Source organism: Bos indicus, chromosome 15, assembly GCF_029378745.1.
Source record: "Bos indicus isolate NIAB-ARS_2022 breed Sahiwal x Tharparkar chromosome 15, NIAB-ARS_B.indTharparkar_mat_pri_1.0, whole genome shotgun sequence".
Classification (NCBI taxonomy): Eukaryota; Metazoa; Chordata; class Mammalia; order Artiodactyla; family Bovidae; genus Bos; species Bos indicus.
In genome coordinates, this window is record NC_091774.1 from 16,551,215 (window position 1) to 16,578,424 (window position 27,210).

At 37.5% G+C, this 27,210-nt stretch overlaps 1 protein-coding gene across 5 annotated transcripts in view; it reads left to right on the forward strand.

Moving 5' to 3' along the window:
* Positions 1-27,210, forward strand: part of CWF19L2 (CWF19 like cell cycle control factor 2) — a 144,760-nt gene that overhangs the window by 81,216 nt on the left and 36,334 nt on the right. For 4 of the 5 annotated variants that reach the window (XM_019975527.2, XM_070803355.1, XM_070803358.1 and 1 more), the window contains 3 exons: positions 9,017-9,121; positions 11,040-11,177; positions 22,083-22,295. In XM_019975527.2, coding sequence (XP_019831086.2) covers positions 9,017-9,121; positions 11,040-11,177; positions 22,083-22,295 — 456 coding nt within the window. The remainder of the gene's footprint in view (positions 1-9,016; positions 9,122-11,039; positions 11,178-22,082; positions 22,296-27,210) is intronic. The other variant, XM_070803356.1, reaches the window with a different exon arrangement.

A 27,210-nucleotide genomic window follows, 5' to 3' on the forward strand; every position in this document is an offset into this window, starting at 1 on the left:
AGTTAAGTTGTCCATTCAATGTTTTTCTTGTTTCTTGAGGTAGGATTGTATTGCTATAAACTACCCCTTACAACTGCTTTTGCTGCATCTCATAGGTTTTGAGTTGTCGTGTTTTCATTGTCATTTGTTTCTAGGAATTTTTTTATTTCCCTTTTGATTTCTTCAATAACCTGTTGGTTATTTAGAAACATATTTAATCTCCATGTGTTGTGTTTTTTACAGTTCTTTTCTTGTAGTGGATATCTAGTCTCATAGCATTGTGGTCAGAAAAGATGCTTGATACGATTTCAATTTTCTTAAGTTTACTCAGGTTTGATTTGTGACCCAAGATGTGGGTCTATCCTGGAGAATGTTCTCTGTGCACTTGAGAAGAAGGTGTATTCTTCTGCATCTGGATAGAATGTCTTAAACATATCAGTGAGATCCATCTCATCTAATGTGTCAATTAAGACTTGTATTTCCTTATTAATTTTGTTTGATGAAATATCCATTGTTGTGAATGGGGTGTTAAAATCTCCTACTATTTTTGTGTTACTGTCAATTTCTCCTTTTATGCCTGTTAGTGTTTGTTTTATGTAGAGGTGTTCCTATCTTGGAAGCATAGGTATTTACAATTATATCTTCCTCTTGGATTGATCCCTTGATCATTATGTAGTGTCCTTTCTTATCTCTTGTAACATTCTTCATTTTAAGGTCTACTTTGTCTGATATGAGGATTGCTACTCTAACTTTCTTTTGCTTTCCATTCGCATGGAATGTATTTTTCCATCCTCTCAGTTTCAGTCCCTATGTCTCCTTGGGTCTGAAGTGGGTTTCTTGTAGATAGCATATATATGGGTCTTGTTTTTGTATCCATTCAGCCAGTCTGTGTCTTTTGGTTGGAACATTTAATCTGTTTACATTTAAAGTAATCATTGATATATATGTTCCTATTGCCATTTTATTCATTGTTTGGGATTGATTTTGTAAATCTTTTTCTTCTCTTGCATTTCTTGACTATATAAGTCCCTTTAACATTTGTAGTAAAGCTGGTTTAGTGGTACTGAATTCTCTTAACTTTTGCTTGTCTGAAAAGTTTTTGATTTCTCCATCAGTTTAGAATGAGATACTTGGTTTTACTCTGGTACAGTAATCTTGGTTGTAGATTTTTCCCTTTCAGTACTTTACATATATTCTGCCATTTCCTTCTGGCTTGAAGAGTTTCTGCTGAAAGATCAGCTGGTAAATGTCTGGGGTTTACCTTGTATATTACTTGTTGCTTTTCTACTGCTGCTTTTAATATTCTTTCTTTGTGTTTAATCTTTTTAGTTTGATTAGTATGTGTCTTAGTGTGTTTCTCCTGTGGTTTATCCTGTATGGGACTCTTTGTGCCTCTTGTACTTGATTGACTATTTCCTTTTCCATGTTGGGGAAATGTTCATCTATAATCTCTTCAAAAATTTTCTCATACCCTTTCTTTTTCTCTTCTTCTGAGACCCATATATTTTGAATGTTGGTGCATTTGATACTGTCCCAGAATTCTCTGAGACTATCCTCAGTTCTTTTCGTTCTTTTTATTTTTTCTGCTCTTCAGAAGTTATTTCCGTGATTTTATCTTCCAGCTCACTGATTTGTTCTTCTGCTTCAGATATTCTGTTTTAGATTCCTTCTGCTTCTGCTGCTAAGTCGCTTCAGTCGTGTCTGACTCTGTGTAACCCCATAGACGGCAGCCCACTAGGCTCCTCTGTCCTTGGGATTCTCCAGGCAAGAATACTGGAGTGGGTTGCCATTTCCTTCTCCAATGCATGAAAGTGAAAAGTGAAAGTGAAGTCGCTCAGTCATGCCCGACTCTTAGCGACCCCATGGACTGCAGCCTGCCAGGCTCCTCGGTCAATGGGATTTTCCAGGCAAGAGTACTGGAGTAGGTTGCCATTGCCTTCTCCATTAATTCCTTCTAGAGTATTTTTAATTTCAGTACATGTGTTGTTTGTCTCTATATGGTTATTCTTTAATTCTTCTGGGTCTTTGTTAATTGATTCTTGCATTTTCTCCTTTCTGTTTTCAAGAATTTTTATCATCTTTTCTATCATTATACTGAATCCTTTTTCAGGTAGTTTGTGTATTTCCTGTTCATTTATTTGGACTTCTGTGTTTCTAGTTTGTTCCTTCATTTGTGCAGTATTTCTCTGCCTTTTCATTATTTTTTTAAAGCTTATTGTGTTTGAGGTCTTCTTTCCCCAGTCTTCAAGGTTGAATTATTTCTTCCTTTTGGTTTCTGCCTTCCTAAGTTTGATCCAGTGGTTTGTGTAAGCTTCATATAGGGTGAGATTTGTGCTGAATTTTTTTTTTTTTTTTTTTGCTTTTTCCTCTGATGGGCAAGGCTGAGTGAGGTGGTAATCCTGTCTACTGATGATTAGGTTTGTTTTTTTTTGTTTGTTTGTTGTTTGGGTGAGGCGTCTTGCACAGGGTGGTTGGAAGATGCCCGTTCTTGCATTCAAGTGGTTTCATTTGTGGAAGTTCTAACTATTTGGTACTTCCTAGGGTTAGTTCTCTGGTACTCTAGGGTCTTGGAGTTAGTGCTCCCACTCTAAAGGCTCAGGGCTTGATCTCTTAGCTGGAGGTCTTCTGGAATCTGAGACTGAGCCACATGAGCTTTTTGCCAAGTTTGTTTTTGGTGTCCTGGTTTCCAGCATGCTGGGCTTCTTGTCAATTCCACTGTGCTGGATTTCTTTTGTGTTTGGCTTCTATAGCATGAGCTTTTGTCAAATTTGGCTTCTGCCATGCTTGGTCTCTGCCTTGCAGGTGCTGAGCTGAGGTTATTTCAGCCAGGTTACATCCAGGTCACGGCACCAGATATATTAGGGGAGTGTATAATTTCTTCAGTTCTGTATTGCAGCAGCAAAGATTTGAAACAGCAGACCAGTGTTAACAGCTTGGTTACAGCTTAGAGAGCACACTGTTACTTTTTCAAGCATCAGAACCTTCTGGTTTAGTTTCTTTTTGCTGCTCGCATCTCTTCAGATTTTCCACTGTTGACTTATCACTGTGGAAATTCTGCCATCCCACTGCCTGAGCCCGCCCACCAGCCCGCAGCACCTCCCCAGGGTTGCCAGGCCCACACATCTCTTTTTGAGATCTTGGGTCTTCTTTACTTTCATTACTCTAAATTTTTTTTCATATAAATTTCTTGTCTCCCTTTATTTGGTTGTTCTAGTAGGTTTTTATTTTTGTCCTTCACCTACAAGGTTGAAGGTGTCTGTAAGCTGAGATATTCTTTAAAATATGACACTATTAATTAATACTGGTTGATTAATAGTGGAAATACATAATATTGTGTGTGCATGTAAGATCGAAAATTTGGATGCATTTTTTTCCCTTTCTGTTTCAACAGGGAAAGTAAATCTCTAGTAATGAAATTGAAAGTTTTTTAAATAATTAATTCTCTTTGGAGAGATAGACTGAAATGCAAATAATTTGCTTAGTCTTGTTTTGAATTGACTTTTAATGAAGTTGTTAGCTAGTATACTTTATGTCATTTTTTTATTAGGACCTTTTCAGGAAAATTCTGTTTTTATCATAGAATGCAGTTGGGTGTATATTTAATAAAAGTTCATGGGAATAACTTCTTTTGAAGAGTAGAAGTGAAAATCATTTGAGGGCTGTTAATTGAAAGAATAGAAGTTATGTGGAATACCATTATGGTAGATAATTCAACAAGTTCATTCTGTCATTTAATTGCTTTCAAGATTTGGTAGGGTCTTTACTCTTTTTTTGTACCTTAAACCTATATAGTCTTTGTCAGTATGCTTCAGTTATGGTTTGAAGGGGATAAGATGTGGAATTTCAGTCTCCTTCTGCTGTGATAGAATTGCCATTCTTTTTTTTTTTAATTTTTTATTGTAGCATAGTTGATTAACAATGTTGTGTTAGTTTCTAGTGTAGAGCAGACTGATTCAGTTTGTACATATACATGTGTCAATTCTTTTTGAAATTCTTTTCTGATTTAGTTTATTACCGAGTATTTAACAGAGTTCCCTATGCTATACAGTAGTTCCTTGTTGATTATCTGTTTTAAAAGTAGTGCATATATGTCAGTCCCAAGCTCCCAATCTATCCCTTCTGCCTGCTTTTCCCTACTGGTAACTGTAAGCTTGTTCTCTAAGTCTGTGAATCTGTTTCTGTTTTGTAAATAAATTTGTTGGTGCCCCCCCCCCCTTTTTTTTTAGGATTCCACATATAAGCAGTATTACATGTATTGTTCTTTCAGTGTCTAACTTATTCACTCAGTATGACATTCTCTAGGTCTATCTGTTTTGCTGCAAATTGCATTTTTTTTTAAATTGCTAAGTGATGTTCTACTCTATATGTGTATCATATGGTCTTATCCATGCTTTTGTTGATGGACATTTAGGTTACTTCCATGTCTTTGCTTTGTAAATAGTGGTGCAGGGTATATTGGGGTACATGTGTCTTTTTGAATTATGGTTTTCTCAGGGTATATGCCCAGTAGTGGGATTGCTGGCTCATATGGTGATTCTGTTTTTGGTTTTTAGAGGAATCTCCATACTTTTCTCCATAGTGGCTATATCAATTTACATTCCCACCAACAGTGCCTGCACTCTCTCCAGCTTTTACTGTTTGCAGATTTTTTGATAATAGCTATTTTGACTAGTGTAAGGTGACATCTCATTGTAGTTTTGGTTTACATTTTTCTAGTAATTAGCTGTGTTCAGCATCTTTTCAAATGTGCCTCTTTACCATCTGTATGTCTTCTTTGGAGAAATGTCTGTTTAAGTCATCTACCCTTTTTTGATTTTGTTTGTGTGTGTGTTTTAATATTGAGCCACATGAGCTGTTTGTAAATTTTGGAGATTAATCCCTTACTGGTTTCATTGTTTGCAAATATTTTCTCCCATTCTATTGGTTGTCTTTTCATATTACTCTGGGAGACAGCCTCAGGAAGATAGTACTGTGATTTACTTTAAAGAGTGTTCTGCCTATGGTTTCCTCTAAGTCTTTTTATAGAATCTGGTCTTACATTTATGTTTTTAGTCGTGTTGAGTTTATTTTTGTGTATGGTGGTAAAGAATGTTCCAGTTTCCTTGTTTTACATGTAGCTGTTCTGTTTTCTTCGGAATATTTTTTGAAGAGAGCATCTTCCTTCCCTTATAGTCTTGCCCCCGTTGTAATAGATTAATTGGCCATAGGTGTGTGGGTTTATTTGTGGATTTTGTATCCTGTTCCATTGATCTGTATTTCTATTTTTATGCCAGTACCATTTTTTTGATGTCTGTAGCTTTGTAGTGTAGTCTGAAGTCAGGGATTCTGATTCCTCCAGCACCATTTTTCTTTCTCCAGATTCATTTTGCTTTTCAAGGTCTTTTGTGTTTCCATACAAATAATTTTCTCTTCTTTTTGTTCTAAAAAAATGCCATTGGTAATTTGGTAGGAATTGCATTCAATTTTTATAGATTGACTTATGCAGTATTGTCATTTTGACAGTATTGATTCTTTCAAACCAAGAATGTGGTATATCTTCTCATCTGTTTGTATAATCTTTGATTTCTTTGATCATTGTCTTGTTTTTGAACTGTACATCTATTGTCTCCTTAGGTTGCTTTATTCCTGCATGTTTGTTTCTTTTTCATGTGTTGATGAGATTGTTTCTTTAATTTCTCTTTCTGGTCTTTTGTTTTTAGTGTGTAGATGTATAACAAATTTCTGTGTTTTAATTTTGTATACTCTAACTTTACTGATCATTGATGAACTCTACAAGTTTTCTGGTAGCATCTTTAAGATTTTCTATGTATAGTACCATGTCATCTGCAAACAGTGGCAGTTTAATTTCTTCTTTTCCAATCTGGATTTCTTTCATTTCTTTTTCTTCTTCAATTTTGGTGGCTTGGATTTCCAAAACCGTGTTGAATGAAAGTGGCAAAAGTGGACATCCTTGTCTTGTTACTCATCTCAGAGGAGATGCTTTCAGCTTTGCACTCGTAAGCGTAATGTTGGCTGTAGCTTTGTCATAATTGGCTTTTATTATATTCAGACATGTTTCATCCATGCCCACTTTCTGGAAGGTTTTCTTGTTTTTTAACATAAATGGGTGTTGAATTTTGTCAAAAGCTTTTTCTGTGCCTGTTGATATGTCTGTATGGTTTTTGTTCTTAAGTTTGTTGCTGTATCACTGATTAATGTGAAAATACTGAAAAATTTTTGTATCCCTGGGAGAAATCCCACTTGGTCATGGTATATGACCCTTTTAATATTTTGTTGGATTGAGCTTGCTAGTATTTTGTTGAGGACTTTTGCGTCTATGTTAATCAGTGATATTGGCCCATAATTTTCTCCTTTTCTGTAGTCATCTGTGTTTCATTTTGGCATGATGGTTGTGGTGGCTTCATAGAATGACTTTGGGACTGTTCCTTTGCAGTTTTTCAAAATAGTTTTAGAAGAATGATGTTAACTCTTTTCTAAATGTAGATATTAACTCTTCTCTAAATGTTTGGTAGAATTTGCCTATGAAGCCATTTGTTGCTGAGTTTTGTTTGTTGGAAGATTTTTTATCATAATTTCAATTCATTACTTGTAATTAGTCTGTTCATATTTCCATTTCTACAATGGAAGAAGATTCTTGGGAGATTGTACCTTTCTAAGAATGTCTTCATTTCCTCTAGCTTGTCCATATTATTGACATCTAGTTGCTTGAGACAGTCTCTTATGAGCATTTTAATTTTTGTGGTACATTGTAACTTCTTCTTTTTTATTTCTAATTTTATTGATTTGAACCCACTCCCTCTTTTTCTTGATGCATCTGGCTAAAGATTTATCAATTTTGTTTTCAAAGAACCAGGTTTTAGTTTTATTGATCTTTAATTTTTTAAAATTTTCATTTCTGCCCTGATCTCTATTATTTCTTTCCTTCTACTAACTTTGAGTTTTGTTTGTTCCTCTTTTTCTGGTTGTTTTCATTGTAAGGTTAGGTTGTTTATTTGTGGTTTTTCCTTTTTCCTGCTGTAAGATTGTATTATCTTAAACTTCTCTCTTAGAACTTCTTTTCTCACATCACACATATTTTGAATGGTTGAGCTTCATTTTCCTTTGTCTCTAGATATTTTTTATTTCCTGTTTTATTTCTTCATTGATCCATTGGTTGTTTAGCAACATATTGTTTAGCCTCCACGTATTTATGTTTTTTAGATTTTTTTTCTTGTGTTAATGTCCAGTCTTATAGTGTTGTAAGAAAAGATGCTTGATACGATTTTAGTTTTGTTAAGTTTACTGAGGCTTGATTTGTGATCCACGATGTGATCTCTTCTGGGGCATGTTCTTATGCAATTGAGAAGAAAATATATTCTACTGCCTTTGGATGCAGTTCTCTATAAATACCAGTTAAGTCTATGCAGTGTAATCTGTCATTTAAGGCTTGTATTTCTTTTTGATCTTCTGTCTGGATGATCTGTTAATTGAGGAAAGAGTTAAAGTTTCCTAGTATTGTTGTTTTATCGATTTCTTCTTTTATGACTGTTAGAATTTGTATTATTGGGGTGCTCCTACAGTAGGTACATGTATATTTATATTGATCATTATGTAGTGTCCTTTCTTGTCTCTTGTAACAGTCTGTAATTTAAAGTCTGTTTTGTCTGATATGAGTATTGCTACTCGAGCTTTCTTTTGATTACCATTTACATGGAATACCTGTTTCCATCTTCTTGCTTTCAGCTTGTATATGTTCCTAGATCTGAAGTAGGTCTTTGTAGACAGCATATATACTGATCTGTTTTTCAACCAGTCTTTGTTTTGGTTGGAGTATTTATCCCATTAACATTTAAGATAATTATTGATACATGTTTCCTGTTGTTATTGTTTTTCAGTCACTAAGTTGTGTCTGACTCTTGCAACCCCATGGACAGTATAGCACTCCAGGGACCTCTGTCCTCCACTGTCTCCCAGAGTTTGCTCAAATTCTTGTTCATTGAATTGGTGATGCTATCTAACAATCTCATCCTCAGCCACCACCTTCCTTTTTTACCTTCAATATTTGCCAGCATCAGAGTCTTTTCCAATGAGTCAACTCTTTGCATCAGGTGGCCAAAGTATTGGAGCCTCATGCTGTTGAAAATCTGAGCCATAACTGCCACCCCCTACCCCCCTGTCCCTGGGAGACCCTCTAATATTAATAGGGACATCTGGTCCAGTCTCTTATGAGGTCACTGTTTCTTCTCCTCTGTCCTGGTATGCATGAGACCCCGAGTGCTCCCTTTAAAAGTGGAATTTCTGTTTCCCACAGTACTGTTAAATCATTGAAGATTTGTCTTCAAAACAAAATTTCTTGGGGTCTCCTCCTCCCATTGCCAGACCTGCAGGCTGGGAAGCCTGATTAATGACTCAGGACTTTCACTCCTATTGGAGAACTTCAGTAGTATAATTTTTCTTACACTTTGTGGGTTGGCCCACCCAGCGGGTATGGGATTTGATTTTATTGCTTCTGCGCCCCTCGTTCCATCTCATTGTAGCTTCTTTGTCTTTGGGTTTAGGGTGTCTTTTTTGGTAGATTTCAGCATTTTTTTGGTCAATCGTTCTTCAGCAATTACTTGTGATCTCAAAATTTCTATAATAAGGGTTGAGCCCACTTCTTTCTACTCTGCCATGTTGTTGACAAGCCAGGATTTTTAAATTGAAAAAACATTTGTTAAATATAACATCTGCTCTTAGGTAATGGGCACTCTCATACAGCGCCTGTTTGAACCATTGGTGTTTTGTCATCTTTTATATTATCTAAATGAAAGCTTAATTTGAAGTTTGCTTCTGTGATTATTTTAAAAGTTAAGTAAACTTTGGATATTTTTTCCCACCTTTTCCCTGAAAAGATTATGATCACTTTACATTATAGTAGATAATGAAAGTTCAGGATGCTTTAGATAATCCATAATATTATGTGAAAATAAAATCATTTTATGCTTTTTTTGGCTATTAAATATAAGCATTCAGTATTTTTTTCAATATTTTCAGTTGTTACCTCTAAAACTTTATATAGGATGAAGATCAGGAAGAAGTGATCCTTGTCAGAACAGATCATTCCGGAAGAGTCTGGCCTGTAAACACACCAGGAAAACAAGAAGGAAGAAGGAAAAGACAGAATGTATGTTTAACATATATCTTTTGTTTATTACTTTAGAATTCCTTTTTTCCCCTTTGTATCAGATTTACAGTTAATCCTTTAACCTGAGTTTGAATTGCTCAGGTCCACTTATACACAGAACTTTTTCAATAAATTACATACTGTAGTACTACATATCTGTGGTGGTTTGAACCTGTGGATATGGAGTATAGTTAAAGGATCAACTATAATCTGATACAAAGGGGAAAAGAGGAATTCACTGCCCCTAACCTTTGCATTGTTCAAGGGTCAACTGTCCTTTGAAATATTTTTAGACATGTAGTTCAATAATGCAAACGCTGTTGGTCTTTCATTGCTCAGTAGTATATGACTCTTTGTAGCCTCATGTATTGTAGCCTGCCAGGCTCCTCTGTCCATGGCATTTCCCAGGCAAGAATATTGGAGTGGGTTGCTGTTTCCTTTTCCAGGGGATCTTAACAACCTAGGAATCAAACCCGCATCTCCTACATTGGCAGGCGGATTCTTTACCCCTGAGCCACCAGGGAAGCCCAATGCAAACATTAAAAGGCAGTAAATAGTGATATTACTTCTAATTATATCCCTTTGCCTTTTACAAAATGTTATCTAATTCAACAGCAGATGTGAACATTGAATTTTTAAGGAAGTCTTAATTTTAACGTTTATTTCTTTGACATTGTTTCTAGCTTCTTTTTACATACTCATCATAGCTCTTAGGGAAAACCTTGGTCCCATACATCTCTTATCTATGTTTGATCCTTTATAAACCTAATTTTGTTTTCTGCTTTCTAGCTGCTGCGGTTAATTTATAGCACTGCCTTGAGGCTCTTAAAATGGCAAAAACAACATATTCAATTTTCTCAAGTTAGATTTTTTGTTTCAAATTTGAAAGATCTTATAAGCAGTAATTAAGTACACAAAAGAGTCATTTAGAATCTTTCTGTCAAATGTTTATAATCTGCCTGTTGAGTGCAAATAGAAATGGGATAGACACCTCTTCTGATGAAATGGGAAGTATTCGGGTTTTGCAAGAAAGATGTCATAGGAAAATAGTAAAGGTTTGAATTGTATGAGATGACAGAACTGGCTTGGGGTTCATAGACCCATTGCCAGATGGCATTCAGTCGTGTTCTTGAATTGCTTACTATTGAGTAATCTAGGTACAGGAGTAAAGAGGTAGACACATTCATTTGGCACTGAGGTTTGCTTTTTGAGTATAATGAAGGATAAGGGGACCAGAAAGAGATTTGCATCCAAGGAGTGATTGAAGTCATAGAACGTGAGATACAAGGTTGTGAAGATGAGAATGGTAACATGGGCATAAAATAAGAGGGTGGTTCCAAAGAAGTTGAACAGCAGGATTTATTTGGATAAGGGAATTTGAGATCAGTGTTGAGGAGATTTGATTTGGTAGGTAATACGTAGCACTTTTCTTTTCCACTGATAGGTATGGAACCAACTGAAAGGAAAACCCGGAATTGTTTAGATGAGAGTCAGAATATCAGCTTTGCTTCTGATACAGCTGTTTGAAGTAGATTTGCTTAAAACCTCACTTTTGTTTTTGATATACTTTCTCAATCTCTGGATAACTTCCAACTTAACTCTACAATGTTAGGGATTTTTTACTACAAGGAGGGGAGAGAAAGCATAAAGCAATTCTGCCCTTTGCCTAAAACTCAGAAATCAGATACTTTCATGCTTCCATCCCTTGGGAAGAGGAAGGTAATGGTACAGAAGAGGTAGGGAGTGTCATTTTAATGGAAATTCTTCCACATGGATGCAGACAGAATAGAAAGAAACTAGAAGGGAAGATTATGATATATATTGGGATTTTTACTTTTAATGTCAGATTTATAGGTAGTTTATTAAAATACTTCAGACTTGTGTTTTCACTAAACTTACAGTGTTCATTTTGTCATAGGTTTCAACTCATGAGGGAAAAGAAAGGGTCAGATACTTTCATGATGATGATAACTTAAGCCTAAATGATTTAGTCAAGAATGAAAAGATGGGAACAGCAGAAAGTCACAACAAACTTTTTATGAGAATGACATCTAAGGTAAGATATATTGCTGGGATACCTTTGAATTTTGAGAAATTCCGTCTACTCAGTCTACAGTGATGTACTTTGCAGAGATAGCTGGTTCTCTCTAAACTTTGTTTTATTAAATTAAATCCTTTCTAAGACACATTAGAAACTTGCATTTTAGAATTGATGTGATTGGGCAGTATATTTTAGGGATTTAGTTTTTTTTAAAATAAGAATTCTGGGTTAATTTTATAATGTAGTCTATGAAAATGTTAATTATATATTTGCTCTACCATTTAAGAGAACATTTGGGGCAAGACTTTTAATGTTGACAACATACTTGCTAGTTAGATTACCAGTCTGTTTTGTCTTGATGTTTCATCGGTTCTTCATAATTATGCCACAGGTGTATAATTAAAGTAATATATAAAAAATATTATAAAGAAGACATCTTGGAATAACCTTAAGTCTATTCATATAAAAATTTTATATTCTTTTTAAAAGTATATCAATGTTTCATGGGTAGTAGGATGAATTTTTTAATTTCAAATAATTATCTTTGTTGCAAACGCTTCATTGCATTTCCTTTCAAACACTGCCATTAACACTTGTTATCAAAGAGACATTTATTTATTTATTTATTTATTTTTGAATTTTATTTTATTTTATTTTTTAACTTTACAATATTGTATTGGTTTTGCCATACATCAACATGAATCCACCACAGGTATACACGTGTTCCCCATCCTGAACCCTCCTAGCTCCTCCCTTCCCGTACCATCCCTCTGGGTCATTCCAGTGCACCAGCCCCAAGCACCCAGTATCGTGCATCGAACCTGGGCTGGCGACTCATTTCATATATGATATTATACATGTTTCAATGCCATTCTCCCAAATTATCCCACCCTCTCCCTCTCCCACGGAGTCCAAAAGACTGTTCTGTACATCAGTGTCCAAAGAGACATTTAAATTAGGGTTTGACTCCACTGGGAAAATTTATCTCACTGTATTTACAAGTGAAGTTTTATTGGAACACAGCTATGTTCATTTTATTTCCATGTAGTCTGAGGCTATTTTCGTTTTGTAACAGCTTCATTGACATGTAATCTAAGGTTGTTTTCACTTTACATGTAGTCTAGGGCTGTTTTCACTTTATAACAGCTGAGCTGAGTAGTTGAGACAGAGACTTTGTAGCCTACAAGACTGAAAATATTTACTGTTTGGCACTTGATTGAACAAATTGCCATCCTTGCTTATGATGCTATTGGTGATGGGAACTTGAACCTAGGTATCTGAGGAATAGGAGGGAGACTTTTTACTGTATACCTTGTTAGACTTTTCTTTTTAGCTATATGAATGTTTTACCTGATGGAAAAAATTAACTTAATGAAAACTAGAACAAAGGCAATCAAGATATCAGTGTGTATATATGTGTGTCAGAGGGAGTAAAAAATACTTTGATTTAAATAGAAATGTTTATTATCACCAAGAATTGTATGGGAACTTAACTTTAGCCTATTAGGTTAATTTTTCTTCTCTTTATTTTGGGGGAAATACTAGAAATCTTCTAGGGTCTGGAAATTCACTGCAGATAGAAGGACATATTTTTATGGAAGTTTCCTTCTCAGAAATTTAGAAGTCTGAATGAAATATAGTTTTAGTAATTTTATTATAATCCATTCACATTTATACAGAAAATAAAACAAAACCTTGTTAGAATTTTTAATTAAAAATAAATCACTTATTAATTTTAAAAGGTATTTATTGGGCATCTAATTTGTGCTGGATACCATTTTAGGTGCTGGGTATAGTGAAGTAATAAAGTTCCCCAACCCCAAGGAGCTTATATTTCTAGTAGATGAGATATAAAATGAACAAATGCATGATATAAAAATTACATAACATTAAAAAATTACATAACATAAATACTGTGTCACAAAATAGAAAATATTTTTGTAGAGAGTAAAACAAGATAAAAGGAGATAGGATGGTGTTTTCAGTAGAATGCTGAAGGAAGACCTGTCTGTGAAGGTGATATTTCAGCAGACTTCTGAACAAAGTGAAGGGGAGTGATCTGTATAAAAAATCTAGGGGAAGACCATGCAGCAGAAACAACAAATGCAGTTGATCTGAAGAAGAGACAAATACTATAAGCTTTAAAAAACAGCAGGATGACACATGTGACTCTGAATAGAGGAGAAATGAAAAGAGGTGTAGAAGAGGAAATGGTCAGACCATGTCAGGTCTTGGGGCCAAGGTGTGAGAGCTTCTGCTTTTGTTTTATTTATTTATTTCTAAAAGTTGCTTTCCCATTCTGCCTTACACCTACTCTTTCTTTTTTTTTTTTTCCCAGCTGTGCTGGGTCTTCATTCTCCACAGGCTTTTCTCTAGTCGTGGGAAGTGAGGGCTGCTCTCTAGTTGCAGTATGTGGGTTTCTTTTGTTGCAGAGCATGGGCTCTAGGGTGCATGGGCTTCAGTAGTTGCAGCACATGAGCTCAGTGGTTGAGGCTCTTGGACTTTAGAGCACAGGCTCAATAGTTGTGGCACATGGACTTAGTTGCCCCATAGCACGTGGGATCTTCCTGGACAAGGGATCAAACCCATGTCTCCTGTGTTGGCAGGCAAATTTTACCACTGAGCCACCAGGGAAGCCCTTGTTTGTTTTAAATGATAGGGAACCATTTGAAGGTTTTTAGTAGGACAGTATCATGACCTCATTTTGTGTTTTATTGTTGTCCCGTAGCTTCCCTTGTGGCTCAGCTGGTAAAGAATCTGCCTGCAATCTGGAAGACCAAGGGTTTGATCCCTGGGTTGGGAAGATCCCCTGGAGAAGGGAACGGCTACCCACTCCAGTATTCTGGCCTGGAGAATTCCGTGGGCTGTATAGTCCATGGGGTCACAAAGAGTTCGACACAACTGAGCGACTTTCACTTTCACATAGCTCTTAAATATTCTCTCTTGGCTCTTTTTGTTTGTTTGTTTTTGTTCTCTCTGCTTTTCAGTTGTGGAAGTTTCTGTTGTCATATCCTCAAGCTCAGGGATTTTTTTCTTTAGCCTTGTCCAGTTATTAATGAATCCATCAAAGGCATTTGTCATTTCTGTTACAGTGTTTTTCATCTCCAGCATCTAGTTTTTTTGTTTTTTTGGTTTTTTTTTGGTTCTTTTCTTAGAATTTCCATATCTCTGCTTACATTGTGCATGTGCTTAGTCACTCAGTCATGTCCAGCTCTTTGGACTGCAATGTGACAGTCTCCTCTGTCTTTAGAATTTTTCAGGCAAGAATACTGGAGTGGGTTGGCATTTCCCTTCTCCAGGGGATCTTCCTGGCCCAGAGATCGTAGGTACATGTACTGTGTCTTTGCTTACATTATCCATCTGTTTTTGGTGAGCCTGTGCTGCTGGACTGTGAATTTCACCAGTACTTCACAAGTTTTTCTCCGCTTAGTTGGAATAGAATAGAGTGGCTAGAAGGGGCTGGATTTGAATGTTTCCCTTCTTTCAGGTAGATTAGGCTCTGCTAAAACTCCAGCAGGTTAAACTCTGGTGTGGCAATTTCTGCTGAAGGGCTGGCCTTGTTAAGAAGAAAAGAATGCCTTGGTACATTTCAGGGTGTTTCCTTTTCCCTTCCCCTTGTTGAAAGTCACAGAGGACTTTTCTCTGATATTTACTCTGCAGACCTGGTAGAGCTCCAAGAGATAAAATTCACAAAATTTTGAGGGGGCCCCTTATGACTGGATTCCCCTGGGATTGTTAACTTGCCTATTTGTCTACACTGAGCCTCCTGAAATTTATCAACTGCAGTTTAGATTTTCCTATCCTGGCACTGGTTCTCGCAGAACCACTGGTTTTTCTCAAATAAATTGAATTAGGATTCTTTGTATCAACCTGATTGTTTCTCCAATTTTGGGGGCAATTACTTCCCTGAGTCTAAAAAGTGCTGTCGAGTTTTCAGTTTGCTCACCTTTGTACTTGTTGTTGGGATAGCGTGGCAACTTCCTAGCCCCTGAAATGCCAGTCTGGAGACTGCTGGTTTATGTTTTGAAAGATTTTTCTGGTGACTCTTTTGAGAATGTAATGTAGATAGGCAAGAATGGAAGCAGGGAGAATGTTTAGGAGGATAATTTCCTTAATTCAGATAGAGGCTTGGGTTAGGTTGGTAAACTGATGAAAAGCAATAAGATTTGGGGCAATGCTGGTGCCATTCATTGTAACAGAAAAACTTTGGCAGGGAAAAAATCTTTCAGGAGGTGGGAGATGAAGAATACTATTATTAACACATTAAGTATGCCCATTAGTCATTCACATGATGGTGTGGAATGACTGTGCACAGAGCTCTGGGTATATCTTGGTTCTCCCATATAGATATAGATGCTGTTAACAGGGACTTAAGAAATTATTTATGAGGAGGATCTGAAGACGCAGCTGAGCACTATCTGAAAGAAGGAAAAAAATTCAACAAAGGGGATTGAGAAGGTTCGACCAGTGAGGTGGAAGGAAAACAGCATGTGATGTTTCAGCATCCAGAGGACACAAGAAAGATGTTGTGAATAACTGTTACCTATTTCTGACAGACAGTAGCATTTTCATAGATAGAAAAGTGAGTATTCATTTGGCACTGGGAATGTTTCTCGTGACTTTTTTTTTTTTCCACCATGTCATGCAGCTTGTGAGATCTTAGTTCCCCAAGCAGGGATTGAACCTGGGCCGTGGCAGTGAAAGTCCTGCATCTTAACCATTGGCCCACCAGCAAACTCCCTTTGTGACTTTGATAAGTGTGGTTTCCTTAGTCTGCTAAACAGAAAAGCTTGATTATGATGTGTTCAAAAGTGAATGTAAGAACAGTTGGTGAAGAGATAGTCTTAGAAAGGATCTGGTTACTGTCTACCAGTAGGTAAGGCACAGATACAGCTAGGTTTGTAAATGTGGGAGTAGCAAATGAACTAGTTTTCCTCTTACTGCCTCTGTTAGTTGAATAAAAGGACTCAGGTATCCCCTGAGAGTGATGATGTAGAAGGGGTGTTAATTCCAACAAGTACTGCTCCCAATTAGATAATTCAATAGAAAACACATAATGTTCCATCAGGTTAGTACAAGACCACATGTTTTGATGACCAGGCAAAAATTGTTACATCTTGACTGGGAAGTTCTGATTCATCCACCATATTCACCAGACATTGCACTTTCAGATTTCCCTTTCTTTTGGTCTTTACAAAATTCTCTTAATGGAAAAAATTTCAATTCCCTGAAAGACTGTAAAAGATACCTGGAACAGTTCATTGTTCATGAAGATAAAAAGTTTTGGGAAGATGGAATTGTGAAGTTGCCAGGAAAGCAGCAGAAGATAGTGGAAAAACTGGTGAATACATTTTTTCAATAAAGTTCTTGGTGAAAATGAAAATGTATCCCTTGTTAAAACAGAAGGAACTTTTTGGCCAGCCCTATAAACCAGCTTCAGATTAAGAAAGTGAGTAGAAGTAGGAATGGCGAAATTGAGGACAAAATTGGTCAGAGAGCAATATGTGCAAAGCCTGAAGAGAACAGTACTTTGGGGGACTCAAATAGGGGGGCAAAATATAGAGTTTGAGTAGAGATATGATCACATGTGACTGATCCTATGGATCATAACAAACTATGGAAAATTCTTAAAGAAATGGGAATATCAGACCACCTTACCTGCCTCCTGAGAAAACTGTATGCAGGTCAAGAAGCAGCAGAACCAGACATAGAACAACAGACTGGTTCCAAATTGGGAGGAGTACGTCAAGGCTGTATATTGTCACCCTGCTTATTTAACTTTTATGCACAGTACATCATGCAAAATGCCCGGCTGGATGAAGCTCAGGCTGGAATCAAGATTGCCGAGAGAAATATCAGTAACCTCAGATATGCAGATGACACCACCCTAATGGCAGAAAGTGAAGAGGAACTAAAGAGCCTCTTCAATTCAGTTGCTCAGTCACATCTGACTCTTTGTGACCCCATGGACTGCAGCATACCAGGCTTCCCTGTCCATCACCAACTCCCAGAGCTTACTCAAACTCATGTCCTTCGAGTTGGTGATGCCATCCAACCGTCCCATCCTCTGTTGTCCCCTTCTCCTCCTGCCTTCAATCTTTCTGGCATCAGGGTCTTTTCCAGTGAGTCACCTCTTCGCATCAGGTGGCCAAAGTATTGGAGTTTCAGCTTCAGCATCAGTCCTTCCAATGAATATTCAGGACTGATTTCCTTTAGGATTGGCTGGTTTGATCTCCTTGCAGTCCAAGGGACCCTCAAGAGTCTTTTCCAACACCACAGTTTAAAAGAATCAATTCTTCAGTGCTCAGCTTTCTTTATGGTCCAACTCTCACATCCATACATGACTACTGGAAAAACCATAGCTTTGACTATGAAGACCTTTGTTGGCAAAGTAATATCTTTGCTTTTTAATATGCTGTCTAAATTGGTCATAGCTTTTCTTCCAAGGAGCAAGTATTTTTGAAATTAATTGCTGCAGTCACCATCTGCAGTGATTTTGGAGCCCAAGAAAATAGTCTGTCACTGTTTCCATTGTTTTCCCATCTATTGGCCATGAAGCGATGGGAGCAGATGCTATGATCTTTGTTTTTTGAATGTTGAGTTAAAAAATCATCTTGATAAAATTGAAAGAGGAGAGTGAAAAAGTTGGCTTAAAACTCAACCTTTGGTTTTGTTTAAAAACTCCAACTATGGTTTTTTCCATTGATTATGTGACAGTTGAACCATAAAGAAGGCTGAGCACTGAAGAACTGATGCCTTCCAACTGAGGTGTTGGAGAAGACTCTTGAGAATTCCCTGGAAAGCAAGGAGATCAAACCAGTCAATCCTAAAGATAATCAACCCTGAATATTCATAGGAAGGACTGATGCTGAAACTCCATTACTTTGGCCACTTGATGGGACGAGCTGACTCAGTGGAAAAGACTGATGCTGGCAAAGATTTACTTGGAAGGGGGCAACAGGGATGAGATGGTTGGATGGAACCATTGACTCAATGAACAAGAGTTTGAACAAACTGGGAGATTCAGAAGGACAGGGAAGTCAGGTATGTTGCAGTCCATGGGGTTTCAAAGAGTCTGATATGACTGAGCAGCTGAACAACAACGTGATCACATGTGACTGAGGTGACTCATATTTATAAGTCCTTATTGCATGCCAGGCATGTGCTAAAGGATTAAGAAAGATAATCTTATTAGATGAATAATATTGTTATAACCATTGTAAAGTAGGGAAATAGACTATAGGGACAATGCAGAAAGATTAAATAACTGCCTGTTATTATTATTTAGAATACTACTACAGTTATTCTGATTATAGTTCAGTTTAGACACCCAGTCGTGGCTGACTCTTTGCAACCCCATGAACTGCAGCATGCCAGGCCTCCCTGTCCATCACCAACTCGCGGAGTCCACCCAAACCCATGTCCACCAAGTTGGTGATGCCATCCAAACATCTCATCCGCTGTCATCCCCTTCTCCTCCTGCCCTCAATCTTTCCCAGCATCAAGGTCTTTTCAAATGAGTCAACTCTTCACATCAGGTAGCCAAAGTATTGGAGTTTCAGCTTCAACTTCTGTCCTTCCAATGAACACCCTGGACTGATCTCCTTTAGGATGGACTGGTTTGATCTCCTTGCAGTCCAAGGGACTCTCAAGAGTCTTCTCCAACATCAAAGTTCAAAAGCATCAATTCTTTAGCACTCAGCTTTCTCTGTAGTCCCTCTTACATCCATGCATGACCACTGGAAAAACCATAGCCTTGACTAGACGGACCTTTGTTGACAAAGTCATGTCTCTGCTTTTTAATAGGCTGTCTAGATTGGTCATAACTTTCCTTCCAAGGAGAAAATGTCTTTTAATTTCATGGCTGCAGTCACCATCTGCAGTAATTTTGGAGCCCAGAAAAATAAAGTCTGACACTGTTTCCACTGTTTCCCCATCTATTTGCCATGCAGTGATGGAACTGGATGCTATGATCTTAGTTTTCTGAATGTCAAGCTTTAAGCCAACTTTTTCACTTTTCTCTTTCACTTTCATCAAGAGGCTCTTTAGTTCTTTGCTTTCTGCCATAAGGATGGTGTCGTCTGCATATCTGAGGTTATTGATATGTCTCCCGGCAGTCGTCATTCCAGCTTGTGCTTCCTCTAGCCCAGCGTTTCTCATGATGTACCCTTCATATAATTTAAATAATCAGGGTGACAGTATACAGCCTTGATATACTCCTTTTCATATTTGGAACTAATCTTTGTTCCATGTCCAGTTCTAACTGTTGCTTCCTGACCTGCATACAGATTTCTCAAGAGGCAGGTCAGGTGGTCTGGTATTCCCATCTTCTTCAGAATTTTCCACACTTTATTGTGATCCACACAGTCAAAGGCTTTGGCATAGTCAATAAAGCAGAAATAGATGTTTTTCTGGAACTCTCTTGGTTTTTCAGTGTTGCAGTCCAGTACTGCTTGTCTGCGAAGAGTCGGACATGACTGAGTGACTTCACTTTCACTTTTCACTTTCATGCATTGGAGAAGGCAATGGCAATGCACTCCAGCGTTCTTGCCTGGAGAATCCCAGGAACGGAGCCTGGTAGTCTGCCGTCTGTGGGGTCGCACGTATTCAGACACAACTGAAGTGACTTAGCAGCAGCAGCAGCATATTGGCAATCTGATCTCTGGTTCCTCTGCCTTTTCTAAAACCAACTTGAACATCTGCAAGTTCACAGTTCATGTATTGCTGAAGTATGGCTTGGAGAATAATGAGTGTTACTTTACTAGTGTGTGAGATGAGTGCAATTGTGTGGTAGTTTGAGCATTCTTTGGCATTGCCTTTCTTTGGAATTGGAATGAAAACTGTCCTTTTCCAGTCCTGTGGCCACTGCTGAGTTTTCCAGATTTGCTGACATATTGAGTGCAGCACTTTCACAGCATCATCTTTTAGTATTTGAAATAGCTGCACTGGAACTCCATCACCTCCAGTAGCTTTGTTCATAGTGATGCTTGCTAAGGCCCATTTGACATCACGTTCCAGAATGGCTGGCTCTAGGTGAGTGTGAGTGATCACACCATCATGATTATCTGGATCGTGAAGGTCTTTTTTGTACAGTTCTGATTATAGAACCCAAGTTTTTAATCATTATACCTTTCAATATCTATGACTTAGTAGGGCAAAGAATGGTTTGAACTTGATCCTGTTTCCAATGTAAGGTGTTTTGAGGATTTTAAGCCAGGACATAAATAAGTAAATAAAATTTTTGTTTTAAAAACATCCCTCTTGCTACAGTTTATTGTGAAGGTTTAAAAGAGAAAGTGCCTTGAGATACAGTTGAAAACTGTTTTATATTCTATGTGGAGTGCATGCTAATTTAAACATTTTTTTTCATGGGTGAGTTTCTGGGATTTATTTTTGTTAATAAAAATAAATTTTAATTCCTAATTTAAGTAATTAGGAGTTTCAGATTAACATATACACACTCTTGTGTACAAAACAGCAAGCAAAGACCTACTGATTAACACAGCGAACTATACTTACCATTCTGTTATAACCTATAATGGAAAATAATCCAGAAAGAACACACATATACACATACACATACATATGCACACATGTATATAACTGAATCACTCTGCTTCACACCTGAAATCAGCACAATGTTGCAAACCAACCACACTTTAATAAGATAAATAAGCTTTTAACAAGTTTTTTAGCATTATCAAAACACCATTATCACACACCCCTAAATGAACAGTATGTCAGTGGTGTCTAGCCAAAGACCACTAGGGACACACAGAATTAAGTTGGGTTTATTATATAGCTGCAAAACAGAATGCAGAGCATGTTGAACTGTGGGATATTCTCAATAAGAGACCATTAGAAAGACTTATTAAAAGAAATTGATTATGTATGCGTGAAACATACATAATTTTATAAATTTGTTACCTCTATAAAAATAAATTAAAAGAATATTTTTTAAAGAGAAGGGAGAAAATTGTTCTCCATATACTTATTAGCAAATTGGTGGTAAATTTAATAGAATGTATGCAAGGCAATGGCACCCCATTCCAGTACTCTCGCCTGGAAAATCCCATGGATGGAGCAGCCTGGTAGGCTGCAGTCCATGGGGTCGCGAAGAGTTGGACACAACTGAGCGACTTCACTTTCACTTTTCACTTTCATGCATTGGAGAAGGAAATGGCAACCCACTCCAGTGTTCTTGCCTGGAGAATCCCAGGGACAGGGGAGCCTGGTGGGCTGCCGTCTATGTGGTCGCACAGAGTTGGACACAACTGAAGCGACTTAGCAGCAGCAGCAGCAGCAGCAGCAGCAGCATGCTAATTTTATAGTGAAAGTTGTTCTTAACCTCTCTGTGATTTAGTTTCGTCATTTATATATCGAAATGATACTGATTCCTACCTCAAAGGAGTGTGAAAATAAAAAGTGTCAGTCTCTGTCATGTCTAACTCTTTGTGACTGCCAGGCTCCTCTGTCCATGAAATTCTCTAGGCAAAATTACTGAAGTGGGTTGCCATTCTCTTCTCCAGAGAATCTTCCAGGCCCAGGGATCGAACTCAGGTCTCCTGCATTGCAGGCAGATTCTTTATTGTCTGAACTACCAGGGAAGGCCATAGGAGTATAAAACAGTCAAATTGCATAGAATTGCACATAGTAAATACTCAATACACTTTATTTGTGATGATGATGATAATAAATTGACCTCTGTGGTTCAAGCTTAAATTTTAATCAGTTTTTTCTTTTTAAAAATGTTCATGTAATAGTTTTATCATAGAACTTATAGATGTAACTTCAGTATGCCATAGTATTATCAGACACAACTGAGCGACTAACACTTTGATTTTACTTTTTTCATGACACTGTACAATAAACTGAATAAACCACTGCCTTCTCTCCACTACTTTTATTTTCATTTTTTAGTTTATGGGAAAAACAGATGGAGATTATTACACTCTGGATGACATGTTTGTCTCCAAAGCAGCTGAGAGAGAACGTTTTGGTGAAGAGGGAGAGAATCAGAGGAAAAAAGCTATTGCTGAGCACCGGAGTCTTGTTGCACAAATGGAAAAATGTCTTTATTGTTTTGACAGTTCTCAGTTTCCCAAGCACCTTATTGTTGCAATAGGTGTTAAGGTAAGAAATACAGTGTTTATTATCCTAAGGAAATGCTTCTTTCTCCATATGCTTCTAAGGTTCTCAGTAATCTGTCTCTTACTCTGTGTTTTATATATTTTCTTTTCTAAGTTCCCATGATTCTTAGAATTTTCTTTAGATTGAGTATAAATATTCAAATGATATGAAACTCATATTTCATGTAATTCCACTCTACAGCTAGGCAGCATTGAGTTGTGCTTCAGGCCCTAGACTCTGGATCCAGACCACGTGAATTCAGACCCTTGCTCTGCCATTTCCCATCTATGTGATCTTACTTTCATGTTTGGCACTTAAGTCTCAGTATTAAAATCGCTTCAGAGCTACTTACTTTAAAGTAGCTTCTGCTTCTTCCCTTACATTCTCACAAAATCTTGTTATTTCTCTATAGACTATCTCATAATTTGAAGAAGTTTATTGTACAGTTTCTGCTTAGTAACCCACTGGGGATTGGTTCTTCAGTCCTTGTATATGAAAATCCACAGATGCTCAAGTCCCAGTCAGCCCTTCATATTTGTATTTTGTTTTACTTGTTGAGTGTCTCCCTCAGTAGTCTGTTAGTTCCATGAGTATAGGTAACTTTTACTTATCATTGTATACTTGCATATATCCCATTATATTCAAACATGTATGTTTATAGTCACTTCTTTCGATAAATATTCTTGTTGTTCAGTCAGTCAGTCGTGTCTGACTCTTTGCCACCCCATTGACTGCAGCACACCAGGCTTCCCTGTCCTTCATTGTCTCCTGGAGCTTGCTCAGACTCATGTCTATCGAGTCGGTGATGTCATCCAACCGTCTCGTCCTCTGTCGTCCCCTTCTCAATAAATATTAAATATCACTTATTTAATAGCCGGTAATAATAGTCATTTATTTCAGCATTTGGCAATTTAATCCTTATGTTAAGTAAATAGTTATCATGTACCAGATGTATGCCAGAACCTAATTAGTCACTGGGGAAAAGTAGAGAATCGAATATACTTGTGACAGAGCACAGTAATGATTGCCCTGATTTAAGGAACTGTTATTACAAAACAAATATAGAGAGGAAATGTGGGAAATGATGAGAGGTTATTTTTTGAAAAGCTGATCTGAAAGGCTTCTCTGAGGAGATATTTTAAAGGTATGAAAGTAAAGCTATGAAAGATGAGAAGAAGCAAGCAACATGAAAATCTGAATGAGTAGTGTTTCAGAAAGAGGTATCAGTGAGTGAAGACATGAGATGGGCATTTATGGAACAGAAAAAAAGAACCCAGTGTAGCTAGAGTGGAGTGAGTGAGAAAAAGTGGTAGGAAAAGAAGTTGAATGAATGAATGGTAGTTTCAAAAACTAATATTGTGGAGAATATACATATACATATTATTTGTTTCACATATACACACAGCACCTACATAGCCAAAGAACTGGTATTGACTTTTTCATTACAATTCTAGTCTTTAATACCTTTAGGTCATTAAGACCGTCAGTTTATCAGTTTGAATTTTGGTTTCTTTAGCTTTTAATTTTTCATTACCCTTCTTTTCCATTTCTTTGTTTTCCTTTAGACTTTATCAAAAGTGTGTGTGTGTTAGTTTCTCAGTCCATGTTCAAATCTTTTTGACCCCATGGACTGTAGCCTGTCAGACTCCCCTGTCCATGGAATTCTCCAGGCAAGAATACTGGAGTGGGTTGCCATTCCTTTCTCCAAGACTTTATAAAAAAGTAAAAGTAAAAAAGTCCATTCAAAATTTAATCAATCAAAAACCCTTAACCAATCTTACCAGATACTTGTATTAATTTTCCCATGTTCTTTTCTAGACTGTTAAATAAACATTTATATTTTCATAATTAGGACATTTTGTATAAATATTTCATTCCCCTTCAGTCTGGCCCCTACCTTTACCAAATGTAAGAATAAATTCAGTTTAGTTCAGTAGCTCAGTCGTGTCCGACTCTTTGTGACCCCATGGGCTGCAACACATCAGACGTCCCTGTCCATCACCAACTCCTAGAGTTTACTCAAACTCGTGTCCATTGAGTCAGTGATGCCATCCAACCATCTCATCTTCTGCTGTCCCCTTATCTCTCCTTCAGTCTTTCCCAGCATCAGGGTCTTTTCAAATGAGTCAGTTCTTCACATAAGGTGGACAAAGTTTTGGAATTTTGGCTTCAACATCAGTCCTTCCAATGAATATTCAGGACTGATTTCCTTTAGGATGGACTTGCTGGATCTCCTTGCAGTCCAAGGGACTCTCAAGAGTCTTCTCCAACACCACAGTTCAAAAGCATCAATTCTTCAGCGCTCAGCTTTCTTCACAGTCCAACTCTCACATCCATACATGACTACTGGAAAAACCATAGCATTGACTAGATGGACCTTTGTTGGCAAAGTAGTGTCTCTGCTTTTTAATATGCTGTCTAGGTTGGTCAAAACTTTTCTTCCAAGAAGTAAGCATCTTTGAATTTCATGGCTACATCTCCATCTGCAGTGATTTTGGAGCCCCCAAAAATAAAGTCTGTCACTGTTTCCAATGTTTCCTGATGTGTTTGCCATGAAGTGATGGGATCAGATGCCATGGTCTTAGTTTTCTGAATGTTGAGCCAAAGCCTTTGACTGTGTGGATTACAATAAATGGTGGAAGATTCTGAAAGAGATGGGAATACCAGACCACCTGACCTGCCTCTTGAGAAATCTGTATGCAGGTCAAAAAGCAACAGGTAGCACTGGACATGGGACAACAGACTGGTTCCAGATAGGGAAAGGAGTACTTAGAGGCTGTACATTGTCACCCTGCTTATTTAACTTAGCAGAATACATCATGAGAAACTCTGGGCTGGATGAAGCACAGGCTGTAATCAAGATTGCTGGGAGAAATATCAATAATGTCAGATAGGCAGTTGACACCACCCTTATGGCAGAAAGCAAAGAAGAACTTAAAGAGCCTCTTGATGAAAGTGAAAGAGGAGAGTGAAAAAGTTGGCTTAAAGCTCAACATTCAGAAAACTAAGATTATGGCATCTGGTCCCATCACTTCACGGCAAATAGATGGGAAACAGTGGAAAAGAATAAATTAAACATAAAGTAACAAAGTTTCCAATAATTCTGTATAAAAAGTTTGGGTATTTTTCAGTGACTGCATTTTCCCAAATGCACTGAAGACAGGCTAGGTCCACACAGGCACAGAGGTGTGAAGTATACAAAACTTCTGTTTGCCTCCTACTTCATAGACTATTGCCCATAGTAGGCATTTCTCAATTAGTGAAACAAACTCTTGGCCAGCAAAGAGACGTTTTCTATTTTCAACCCATACATTGTTACACAAATTCCTTTTCCTCTCCTACTGGGAGGTAATCCACATTTTTCAATTAGAAGGTATTAAATTTTAATTTTATACTTTTTAATGCAAAAAGGCAAAATGGCTGTCTGGGGAGACCTTAAAAATAGCTATGAAAAGAAGAGAAGCGAAAAGCAAAAGAGAAAAGGAAAGTTATAAGCATCTGAATGCAGAGTTCCAAAGAATAGCAAGAAGAGATAAGAAGGCCTTCCTCAGCGATCAATGCAAAGAAATAAAGGAAAACAGAATGGGAAAGACTAGAGATCTGTTCAAGAAAATTAGAGATACCAAGGGAACATTTCCTGCAAAGATGGGCTCGATAAAGGACAGAAATGGTATGGACCTAACAGAAGCAGAAGATATTAAGAAGAGGTGGCAAGAATACACAGAAGAACTGTACAAAAAAGATCATGATGACCAAAATAATCACGATGGTGTGATCACTCACCTAGAGCCAGACATCCTGGAATGTGAAGTCAAGCGGGCCTTAGAAAGCATCACTACGAACAAAGCTAGTGGAGATGATGGAATTCCAGTTGAGCTATTTCAAATCCTGAAAGATGATGCTGTGAAAGTGCTGCAGTCAGTATGCCAGCAAATTTGGAAAATTCAGTACTGGCCACAGGACTGGAAAAGGTCAGTTTTCATTCCAATCCCAAAGAAAGGCAATGCCAAAGAATGCTCAAACTACCGCACAATTGCACTCATCTCACACGCTAGTAAAGTAATGCTCAAAATTCTCCAAGCTAGGCTTCAGCAATATGTGAACCGTGAACTTCCAGATGATCCAGCTGGTTTTAGAAAAGGCAGAAGAAGAACCAGAGATCAAATTGCCAACATCTGCTGGATCATTGAAAAAGCAAGAGAATTCCAGAAAAACATCTATTTCTGCTTTATTGACAATGCCAAAGCCTTTGACTGTGTGGATCACAATAAACTGTGGAAACTTCTGAAAGAGATGGGAATACCAGACCACTTGACCTGCGTCTTGAGAAACCTATATGCAGGTCAGGAAGCAACAGTTAGAAGTGGACATGGAATAACAGATTGGTTCCAAATAGGAAAAGGAGTACGTCAAGGCTGTATGATTGTCACCCTGCTTATTTAACATATGCAGAGTACATCATGAGAAATGCTGGGCTGGAAGAAACACAAGCTGGAATCATGATTGCCAGGAGAAGTATCAATAACTTCAGATATGCAGATAACACCACCGTTATGGCAGAAAGTGTAGAGGATCTAAAAAGCCTCTCGATGAAAGTGAAAGAGGAAAGTGAAAATGTTGGCTTAAAGTTCAACATTCAGAAAACGAAGATCATGGCATCAGGTCTCATCACTTCATGGCAAATAGATGGGGAAACAGTGGAAACAGTGGCAGACTTTATTTTTCTGGGCTCCAAAATCACTGCAGATGGTGTTTGCACCATGAAATTAAAAGACGCTTACTCCTTGGAAGGAAAGTCATGACCAACCTAGATAGCATATTGAAAAGCAGAGACATTACTTTGCCAACAAAGGTCCATCTAGTCAGGGCTATGGTTTTTCCTGTGGTCATGTATGGATGTGAGAGTTGGACTGTGAAG